Here is an 11,355-nt window from a genome sequence, read left to right on the forward strand (position 1 = left end):
GAAAAATCGTTTTAAAAGAACCCAGGAGTTCTAACTCCTGAATCTGTTCTTATTCTGCCCCATGCCTCTCCTGTCTCTCTGTCTCTCTGTCTCTCTCTCTGTCTCTGTGTGTGCGTGTGTGTGTGTGTGTGTGTGTGTGCGCCTCTGTGTCTTTTCACTGCTGCAGGGACTCAGAAAAGAGTTCAGGGACCCAAGAGACCCACTTTCTCAGTGGCTGATTCCCAGGCCCATCTCACCAGGCTGTGACTTCCTGTTTGCTGTGGGCAAACCCCAGGGGACCCTCCCTACAGGTGGCAGGGCCCCCACTTCCCTTTGGCCAGTTGAGGGGGCTGGGAGGCGGAAGAGTGAAGCACTGGGGAATGAAGGGGGCAAGTAGCAGGACTCAATCTGCCTTTCATTCAACAAAATCTCTAATCCCCTCATTAGCTACCCAGCTGCCCAGACTAGCTTTCACTAGAGCATGTCATTCCCCTGCTTAAAACATGTCAGTTACAGCCAGACACAGAGGCTCACGCCTGTAATCCCGACACTTTAGGAGACCAAGGCAAGAGGATCCCTTGAGGACAGGAATTTGAGACCAGCCTGTGCAATACAGCGAGACCCCATCTCTACAGAAATGTTTTAAAACACAAAAAATGTCAGTTACTTTTCATCTACCTAAAATAAAAACTCCAACCCAAGGCATAGTAGGCTGAGTGTTGCTGACCTACCTACATTTTCCACCTCATGCCTCACCACTCTCCCCCTTGCCAAGTGCTTCCCTGCCTCAGGACCCTTGCGCTTGCAGCCCTTCTGCCTGGATCTCTGCTGGGGCTCTTTGGTTCTTTGCTGGACTGGTTCTTTTCATCATTCGGGTCTCAGTTCAAATGGTACTTCTTCAAAGAGGGCTTCCCTGTGCCCCTGGTGCTTCAAAATATATATATTATTATTTAAAAAAAAATATTGGCCGGGCGCGGTAGCTCAAGCCTGTAATCCCAGCACTTTGAGAGGCTGAGACGGGCGGATCACTAGGTCAGGAGATCGAGACCATCCTGGCTAACACAGTGAAAGCCCGTCTCTACTAAAAAATACAAAAAACTAGCCGGGCGAAGTGGCGGGCGCCTGTAGTCCCAGCTACTCGGGAGGCTGAGGCAGGAGAATGGCGTAAACCTGGGAGGCGGAGCTTGCAGTGAGCTGAGATTCAGCCCCTGCCCTCCAGCCTGGGTGACAGAGCAAGACTCTGTCTCANCTACATTTTCCACCTCATGCCTCACCACTCTCCCCCTTGCCAAGTGCTTCCCTGCCTCAGGACCCTTGCGCTTGCAGCCCTTCTGCCTGGATCTCTGCTGGGGGCTCTTTGGTTCTTTGCTGGACTGGTTCTTTTCATCATTCGGGTCTCAGTTCAAATGGTACTTCTTCAAAGAGGGCTTCCCTGTGCCCCCTGGTGCTTCAAAAATATATATATTATTATTTAAAAAAAAATATTGGCCGGGCGCGGTAGCTCAAGCCTGTAATCCCAGCACTTTGAGAGGCTGAGACGGGCGGATCACGAGGTCAGGAGATCGAGACCATCCTGGCTAACACAGTGAAAGCCCGTCTCTACTAAAAAATACAAAAAACTAGCCGGGCGAAGTGGCGGGCGCCTGTAGTCCCAGCTACTCGGGAGGCTGAGGCAGGAGAATGGCGTAAACCTGGGAGGCGGAGCTTGCAGTGAGCTGAGATTCAGCCACTGCACTCCAGCCTGGGTGACAGAGCAAGACTCTGTCTCAAAAAAAAAAAAAATCTCAGGCTGGGGGAGGTGACTCACACCTCCCAGCACTTTGTGGGGTCAAGGCAGGCAGATTGCTTGTGCTCAGGAGTTGGAGACCAGCCTGGGCAATATGGCAAAACCTATCTCTACCAAAAATACAAAAAATTAGCCAGGTGTGGTGGCGCATGCCTGTGTTCCTAGCTACTTGGGAGGCTGAGGTGGGAGGATCGGGGGATGGAGGTTACAGTGAGCTGAGATGGCACCACTGCACTCTAGCCTGGGCAACAAGAGCCTCTCTCTCTATAGATAGATAGATAGATAGATAGATAGATAGATAGATAGATAGATATTATATGTTGGCTGGGTGTGGTGGCTCACGCCTGTAATCCCAGCATTTTGGGAGGCCCAGGTGGGCGGATCACTTGAGCCGGAGTTCAAGACCAGCCTGGGCAAAATGGAGAAATCCGTCTTTACTAAAAATACAAAAAAATGTATTTGGGCATGATGATGCATACCTGTAGTCCCAGCTACTCGGGAGGCTGAGGTGGGAGGATCACTTGAGCCCAGGAGTTCAAGTCTAGCCTGGGCAACATGGTGAAACCCCATCTCTACATAAAATACAAAAAAAGACCAGGCACAGTGGTTCATGCCTGTAATCCCAGCACTTTGGGAGGCTGAGGCGGGCGGATCACTTGAGGTTAGGAGAACGAGACCAGCCTGGCCAACATGGTGAAACCCAGTATCTACTAAAAATACAAAAAAAAAAAAAAAAAAAAAAAAATAGCTCATGCCTATAATCTCAGCTACTCGAGAGGCTGAGGCAGGAGAATTGCCTGAACCCAGGAGGCGAAGGTTGCAGTGAGCTGAGATTGCACCACTGGACTGCAGCCTGGATGACAGAGTGAGACTCTGTCTTGGGAAAAAAAAAAAAAGAAGAGGAAAAGAAAACCTCCTCAAATTCTCTTTACTCACATGCTTTTTTGATCTCATGCCCTTATTTCATTCTCAGCACTTGCCCCCAATCTCAAATTATTCATGTGTATTTGCTAGTCTTCTCATCTGCCTCCTGCACCAGAATGTTCTTTCTTTGAGAACAGAAATATTTACCATCCTTAGCTGTGCACAGGCATCTAGTAGACATCAATAGGTATTTGCTGGATAAAGGAAAGAAAAGAAGTTAGGGGCCAGGCAAGGCGGCTCATGTAATCCCAGCACTTTGGGAGGCTGAGGGGGGCTGATCATTTGAGGTCAGGAGTTCAAGGGCAGCCTGGCCAACATGGTGAAACCCCATCTCTACTAAAAATACAAAAATTAGCTTGGTGTGGTGACGCGCACTTGTAATCCCAGCCACTTGGGAGGTTGAGGCAGGAGAATCGCTTGAACTTGAAAGGCGGAGGTTGCAGTGAGCAAAGATCGTGCCATTGCACTCCAGCCTGGGAGACAAGAGCAAAACTCCGTTTCAAAAAAAAAAAAACAAAAATAAGTTAGGAAGAAAACTCTCTCTCTTTTTTTGTAGAGACGAGGGAAACTTTTTTTATTCTGCTTTCTCACTACATTGCCCAGGCTGGTCTTGAACTCCTGGGCCCAAGAGATCCTCCTGCCTCAGTCTCCCAAAGTGCTGGGATTAAGGCATGAGTCACCATACCTAGCTGAAAGAAAATTTTCTTTTCTTTTCTTTTCTTTTTTTTGGAGATAGAGTCTCACTCTTGTTGCCCAGGCTGGAGTGCAATAATGCGATCTCGGCTCACTGCAACATCTGCCTCCCAGGTTCAAGTGATTTTCCTGCTTCAGCCACCCGAGCAGCTGGGATTACAGGCATGCACCACCACGCTCAGCTAATTTTTCTATTTTTAGTAGAAACAAGGTTTCACCATGTTGGCCAGGCTGGTCTCGAACTCCTGACCTCAGGTGATCCACCCGCCTCGGCCTCCCAAAGTGCTGGGATTATAGGCATGAGCCACTGCATCTGGCCGAAAATTTTATTTTCTCTTCTCCCACATGCACTCTATCATCAAGGCTAGTCCATTTTATATCCTAAATATTGATAGGATCAATTTTCCCCTCTGAATCCTTTCTTCACTATCAGAAGCAATTCAGCAGCCTCTCTCCTGGGCTCCCTGTCCCCTATGTCTTTTGGTTCCCATCTACACTCCGCATGTCAAGAGAACTTCTTTGATGTTAGTCATGTTCCCCTTCCCCTGCTCAATGGCCTTCAGTGGCTCCCAGGGCCTGCAGGATAAACTCAAGCCTGAGAGCTGTCAGGAAGGCCCTCCCCAAACTGACGGGAGGCTCATTTCTAGTCATCATTTCAGCCCCTTCCCCAGAAACCCTGCTGCATGCACAGGGAGTCTGGATTGATTGACTGATTGATTTTTATTTTTGTAAACAGGGTCTTGCTCTCTCGCTCAGGCTGGAATGCAGTGGCACAATCAAGCTCACTGCAGCCTCGGCCTCCAGGGCTCAAGTAGATCTTCCCCACCTCAGCCTCCTGAGTAGCTTGGAATACAGATGCACACCACCATGCCCAGCTAATTTTTTTTTTTTTTCTCTGTCGCCCAGGCTGGAGTGTAATGGCATGATCTCGGCTCGCTGCAACCTCCGCCTCCCGGGTTCAAGCAATTCTCCTGCCTCAGCCTCCCGAGTAGCTGGGACTACAGGCACGTGCCACCACGCCCATCTAATTTTTTGTATTTTTAGTAGAGATAGGGTTTCACTGTGTTAGCCAGGATGGTCTTGATCTCCTAACCTCGTGATCCGCCTTCCTCAGCCTCCCAAAGTGCTGGGATTACAGGCGTGAGCCACCATACCTGGCCATGCCCAGATAATTTTTAAATTTTTTGTAGAGACGAGGTCTCACTATGTTGTCCAGGCTGGTCTCGAACTCCTGGGCTCAAGTGATCCTCCTGCCATCGGCCTCCCAAAGTGCTAGCATCACAGGCGGGAGCCACCACATGCAGCCAGAGGTGGCCATTTTAGTTAGGGTGATCAGGGAAGGCCTCACTGAGGAGGTAACATCTGAACCGAGACCTCGGCTCAAAGCTTGGTGGAAAACACTTGGTTTTACACTTGGTGAAAAAGTAAGTGTGTGTTTAGTTTGGTTCAAAACTGCCATACTCTTTTCCAGAGTGGCTATACCATTTCACATTTCCATCAACAAAATATGAGAAACCCAGTTTCTCCACATACTCACAAGCATTTGGTGTTAGCATTCTCATTTTAGCCATTCCAAGAAGTGCATAGTGATGAAAATGATTGTGGCTTTAATTTGTATTTCCCGAATAAACAGCTAATGATGTTTAACATCTTTTCATGCGCATATTGCCACCTGTGAGAGCAGTGAAATGTCCATTCATATCCTTTGTCCATTTTCTTTATTTCAAGTTCTGGGATACACGTGTAGGATGTGCAGGTTTGTTACATAGGTAAACGTCTGCCATGGTAGTTTGCTGCACGCATCAACCCATCACCTAGGTATCAAGCCCAGTATGCATTAGCCACTCTTGCTAATGCTCTCCCTCCCCCCACCCAACCCCCACCCCACAGACCCCCCCAAGTATGTAGGTCCCCTCTCTGTGTCCATGTGTTCTCATTGTTCAGCTCCCACTTATAAGTGAGAACGTGTGGTGTTTAGCTTTCTGTTCTTGCATTAATTTGCTGAGGATAACGGCTTCTAGCTCTACCCATGTCCCTGCAAAGGACATGATCTCGTTCCTTTCCATGGCTGTAGAGTATTCCATGGTGTATATGTACCACATTTTCTTTATCCAGTCCATCATTGATGGGCATTTGGGTTGAGTCCATGGCTTTGCTATTTTGAATAGTGCTGCAATGAACATACTCGTGCATTTATCTTTTTAATAGAATGATTTATATTCGTTTAGGTATATACCCAGTAATGGGATTTCTGGGTCAAATGGTATTTCTGGTTCTAGGTCTTTGAGGAATCACCACATTGTCTTCCACAATGGTTGAACTAATTTACATTGCCACCAACAGTGTAAAAGCATTCTACCTTCGGCCATTTTCAAACTGCATTGTCTGTTTTACAAAAATCACTCCAGCTGCTTTAAGGAGAATTAATTAATTAAAGAGCCGAGTCGACACTGTGGAAGTTCAGGAGAGGTGATGGGAGCTAGAACGGAGTGCTAGCGCTGGAGATGGAGAAAAAGGGGCACATTCTGGTATAGTCAGCACATTGGAAGTAGAGTTTACAGGACTTGCAGGAGGACACGAGAATCAAGGACTTCCAGGTTCCTGGCGTGTCCTTTACAGAGGGAGAAAAAGGTTTGGGGGAAGGGGAACCAAGGCTCTGGACATAAATCTGAATTGCCTGTCACCGTCCGGGTGGAGGTCACAGATAGAGCCTGATCTAGACACAGGCGGAGAGGAGAGGAGGGATTTGAAGGCGCTGGGAGGGGGAAAGGGGGGCCAGCAGGAAGCGGTGACTGGCTGAATAACAAAATGGGGGTGGGGACGTGCAAGTTTCAGACTCCGACTAACTACGCGGGGACTCCGAAGCGCTCAGAAAAATGAAGCCGACCCGGCCCTGCCCCGAGGGACACTCCACGAGGGCGGAGGTGCAGGGAGGGCCCCGCCACAATTCGCTGTAACGCAAACCAGGCTCGGGCGGAAGGGCGGCCGGAGCCGATCAAAGGCTGGCTCCGGGCAGGGGCAGCGAGGGAGCGAGGGGGAGCGCTCGGCAGGCCGGTGTCCCGGAGGAGGCATAATTGGAGCAGGGCTTCCGAGGTCACGGAGAGACGCCTGGGAAGTCTTAAGGATCCTCTTCGGGGCTTGAAACGCAGGAGTACTCCCAAACCGCGCGACCCAGCCAAGAAGAGCCGGGGCGGGGCCTGGGCCGGGGGCCGACTCGGGAATCTCCGGCCGAGGCTCGGCAATCCCTCATCCTCCGTCCGGGGCCTCCAGCCCGGGGCCGATCCGGAAACAGCCGAGCGGATCCGGAAACAGCCGAGAGGACCCGGAAGCGGTGCGCTCTGTCACCAGGGAGTGCGGGAATCCGCCGTTTGCTCTGAGGCAATGGCGGCAGCTGCGCCGGTGGCCGCGGACAACGACGAGCGGCGGCGGCGGCCGGGGGCTGGTACGTGAGGGGGCGTCCGTGCATGCAGAGGGCGGTGAAGCTGGGGGCGGGGCCGACCTAGCCACCTGCGGATGGGGGGTGGAGAGGGGTGATGGAGGAAGGGGCGGGGAAGCTTGGTGGAAAACACTTGGTTTTACACTTGGTGAAAAAGTAAGTGTGTGTTTAGTTTGGTTCAAAACTGCCATACTCTTTTTCCAGAGTGGCTATACCATTTCACATTTCCATCAACAAAATATGAGAAACCCAGTTTCTCCACATACTCACAAGCATTTGGTGTTAGCATTCTCATTTTAGCCATTCCAAGAAGTGCATAGTGATGAAAATGATTGTGGCTTTAATTTGTATTTCCCGAATAAACAGCTAATGATGTTTAACATCTTTTCATGCGCATATTGCCACCTGTGAGAGCAGTGAAATGTCCATTCATATCCTTTGTCCATTTTCTTTATTTCAAGTTCTGGGATACACGTGTAGGATGTGCAGGTTTGTTACATAGGTAAACGTCTGCCATGGTAGTTTGCTGCACGCATCAACCCATCACCTAGGTATCAAGCCCAGTATGCATTAGCCACTCTTGCTAATGCTCTCCCTCCCCCCACCCAACCCCCACCCCACAGACCCCCCCAAGTATGTAGGTCCCCTCTCTGTGTCCATGTGTTCTCATTGTTCAGCTCCCACTTATAAGTGAGAACGTGTGGTGTTTAGCTTTCTGTTCTTGCATTAATTTGCTGAGGATAACGGCTTCTAGCTCTACCCATGTCCCTGCAAAGGACATGATCTCGTTCCTTTCCATGGCTGTAGAGTATTCCATGGTGTATATGTACCACATTTTCTTTATCCAGTCCATCATTGATGGGCATTTGGGTTGAGTCCATGGCTTTGCTATTTTGAATAGTGCTGCAATGAACATACTCGTGCATTTATCTTTTAATAGAATGATTTATATTCGTTTAGGTATATACCCAGTAATGGGATTTCTGGGTCAAATGGTATTTCTGGTTCTAGGTCTTTGAGGAATCACCACATTGTCTTCCACAATGGTTGAACTAATTTACATTGCCACCAACAGTGTAAAAGCATTCTACCTTCGGCCATTTTCAAACTGCATTGTCTGTTTTACAAAATCACTCCAGCTGCTTTAAGGAGAATTAATTAATTAAAGAGCCGAGTCGACACTGTGGAAGTTCAGGAGAGGTGATGGGAGCTAGAACGGAGTGCTAGCGCTGGAGATGGAGAAAAGGGGCACATTCTGGTATAGTCAGCACATTGGAAGTAGAGTTTACAGGACTTGCAGGAGGACACGAGAATCAAGGACTTCCAGGTTCCTGGCGTGTCCTTTACAGAGGGAGAAAAGGTTTGGGGAAGGGGAACCAAGGCTCTGGACATAAATCTGAATTGCCTGTCACCGTCCGGGTGGAGGTCACAGATAGAGCCTGATCTAGACACAGGCGGAGAGGAGAGGAGGGATTTGAAGGCGCTGGGAGGGGAAAGGGGGGCCAGCAGGAAGCGGTGACTGGCTGAATAACAAAATGGGGTGGGGACGTGCAAGTTTCAGACTCCGACTAACTACGCGGGGACTCCGAAGCGCTCAGAAAATGAAGCCGACCCGGCCCTGCCCCGAGGGACACTCCACGAGGGCGGAGGTGCAGGGAGGGCCCCGCCACAATTCGCTGTAACGCAAACCAGGCTCGGGCGGAAGGGCGGCCGGAGCCGATCAAAGGCTGGCTCCGGGCAGGGGCAGCGAGGGAGCGAGGGGAGCGCTCGGCAGGCCGGTGTCCCGGAGGAGGCATAATTGGAGCAGGGCTTCCGAGGTCACGGAGAGACGCCTGGGAAGTCTTAAGGATCCTCTTCGGGGCTTGAAACGCAGGAGTACTCCCAAACCGCGCGACCCAGCCAAGAAGAGCCGGGGCGGGGCCTGGGCCGGGGCCGACTCGGGAATCTCCGGCCGAGGCTCGGCAATCCCTCATCCTCCGTCCGGGGCCTCCAGCCCGGGGCCGATCCGGAAACAGCCGAGCGGATCCGGAAACAGCCGAGAGGACCCGGAAGCGGTGCGCTCTGTCACCAGGGAGTGCGGGAATCCGCCGTTTGCTCTGAGGCAATGGCGGCAGCTGCGCCGGTGGCCGCGGACAACGACGAGCGGCGGCGGCGGCCGGGGCTGGTACGTGAGGGGCGTCCGTGCATGCAGAGGGCGGTGAAGCTGGGGGCGGGGCCGACCTAGCCACCTGCGGATGGGGGGTGGAGAGGGGTGATGGAGGAAGGGGCGGGGCCATGCCGTCGGGAAAGGGGGCGGGGCCTAGAGCTCTCGGCGAAGAGGGGCGTGGCCCGGCCATTCAAGGGGTAGAGCCAGTGACAGGTGCGAGGTGGGGCCCGGTGAGGAAGGGGCGCGGCCATTGGGAGGGCGGGGCCAGGTTGGACTGAAGAGAGGATTGAGTGCAACTGGCCACCGCGAAGAGATGGAATGTAGGCAGCCCCCGGCAGAGCGAGTGGAAAGGGGGCGGGGCAGGGGCGGGGCCAGGTGAGCGGGGCGGGCCCAGGTGAAGGCGGTCCCGGGTGAAGGCAACAGTACCAGGTTGCAGGACTTGCTAAGCCGGTAGGTGGCCTGGGGTGTTAAGAGATGGGAAGAGAAGCTTATCCCTGTCCCCCACAGCACTGGAGGACCCCCAGCCCCAGGAAGGGGCAAATGGTGAGGCCGAGTCAGGTGAGCTCAGCCGGCTTCGGGCTGAGCTGGCAGGCGCCCTGGCAGAAATGGAAACCATGAAGGCTGTGGCAGAGGTGAGCGAGAGCACGAAGGCCGAGGCTGTGGCTGCGGTGCAGCGGCAGTGCCAAGAGGAGGTGGCCTCGCTGCAGGCCATCCTGAAAGGTGAGACGGGGGAATCACCTAGACTCCCCATCAGCCCCATACTGGGGAATGCATGACGAGAAAAGGATGAGGGGGCACAGATAAGCTGTGGGATAAGTTAGCAGGGCTGCCTAGCTCAGGGCATGCCTGTGGCCCGGAGGAAGGGCCGCCCTTTTAAAATTTGCATAGAGGCACTCCATGTGATAGCAGCAGCTCTGTCAGTTACAGCTAAGTTTAGCTCCCAGCTTCTATCTGTTGCCTTGCCCATGTCATTTCTTGTCCCTCACTGATGATTGATCAACCCTGAAGATGGGTGAGAAACTTCTCAGTTCCCCAGACCAACCTCATTTTAGTCTGGACTTCTGGGAAATAGAATCAGCCCTGGCCCAATCTCTGTGAGTCTAATGCTCTGCTCTCTAGCCTTCCCCAGACACTCCCTCCTCCACCCCACGCCATGCACCAGCTTCCCTGCCTCCACCCCATGTTCTCTGTACTTGCTCCTCTGGCTCCAGAAGCCCCAGCTGCTCATCCTGTTTTCTACTCTCCTTCCTCTAGCAGAAGCCAGAGCCTCTGAAACAGATGTCAGAGCTGCCCCCGCTGCTCTGCCCCTGCTGTGGTGGGGCTCTTGTCAACTCTCTCCTGGACTTTTGTCCTAACTTTCTCATGGATCTCCCTCTGTAGTCTGGCCTTGACGTTGGCTTCCAGAGTAAACTTCCTAAAATTCCCTTCCCACCATGCGATTTCCCTTTCTAACAGCCGCTCCTGGAGACTTCTCTGGGGCCGTATTTCCCACATTTCAGGATCCACGTGCCTGTGCAATGTAGATACATCCTTGTACAACTTACTCTGCTATTTACTTAGTATTTGTTCTTTAAATAGATCCACATTTTAAAATTTTACATACATTTATTAAGGGAAACTTGTTATCTCTTCTATATAAGAAAAACCAGGTGTGTCCTAAATAATAACAATAGCTAGCTTTTTTTTTTTTTTTTTTTCTTGAGTCAATAAGAGTTTCACTCTGTCGCCCAGGCTGGAGTGTGTCACATCATGCTGGTGTGATCTCAGCTCACTGCAACCTCCAACTCCTGGGCTCATGTAGATCCTCCTACCTCAGCTTCCCAAGTAGCCGGGACTACAGGTGCATGCCACCATGCCTGGCTAATTTTTTGTACTTTTTGTAGAAACAGGGTCTCACTATGTTACCCAGACTGGCCTTGAACTCCTGAGCTCAAATGATCTGCCGGCCTTGGCCTCCCAAAGTGCTGGGATTACAGGTGTGAGCTACCGCACCTGGCCAGGTAGCATGTTTTGAGCACTCACTGTGTGCCAGGCACTGAGCTAAATGCTTTATGAGTAACTAATCTTTATAACAAACTCTGTGAGGCAGGAACTATTATCCATCTCCATTTTACAGGGGAAGCTCTGAGGCCGGGAGAGGTTAAATAACTTGCCCAAGGTCATACAGCTGGAAAACAGCCAAGCAGCCTAACAGTTGAACTTTTTTTTTTTTTTTTTTAAGATAGAGTCTCACTCTGTTACCCAGGCTGGAGTGCAGTGGTGCGATCTCAGCTCACTGCAACCTCTGCCTCCCGGGTTCAAGCGATTCTCCTGCCTCAGCCTCCCAAGTAGCTGGGACTACAGGTGTGTGCCACCACGCCTGGCTAATTTTTGGGTTTTTTTTTTTTTTTT

The 11,355-nt window shown here is 51.5% G+C and overlaps 1 protein-coding gene across 4 annotated transcripts in view; it reads left to right on the forward strand.

Annotated features, from left to right (window-relative positions):
• The first annotated feature begins 6,184 nt into the window (after positions 1 to 6,184).
• The window catches only part of RABEP2 (rabaptin, RAB GTPase binding effector protein 2), a 28,626-nt gene continuing 23,455 nt past the window's right edge, over positions 6,185 to 11,355 (forward strand). The window contains exons 1-2 of one of the 4 annotated variants that reach the window (XM_017864423.1): positions 6,185 to 6,824; positions 9,472 to 9,684. In XM_017864423.1, the coding sequence (XP_017719912.1) occupies positions 6,764 to 6,824; positions 9,472 to 9,684 (274 nt within the window). In that variant the 5' untranslated portion in view covers positions 6,185 to 6,763. Of the gene's footprint in view, positions 6,825 to 8,408; positions 8,983 to 9,206; positions 9,285 to 9,471; positions 9,685 to 11,355 lie in introns of those variants that run through there. The other 3 variants (XM_017864426.1, XM_017864425.1, XM_017864424.1) reach the window with 3 other exon arrangements.

Source organism: Rhinopithecus bieti, unplaced genomic scaffold (genome assembly GCF_001698545.2).
Source record: "Rhinopithecus bieti isolate Rb0 unplaced genomic scaffold, ASM169854v2 scaffold_76167, whole genome shotgun sequence".
Classification (NCBI taxonomy): Eukaryota; Metazoa; Chordata; class Mammalia; order Primates; family Cercopithecidae; genus Rhinopithecus; species Rhinopithecus bieti.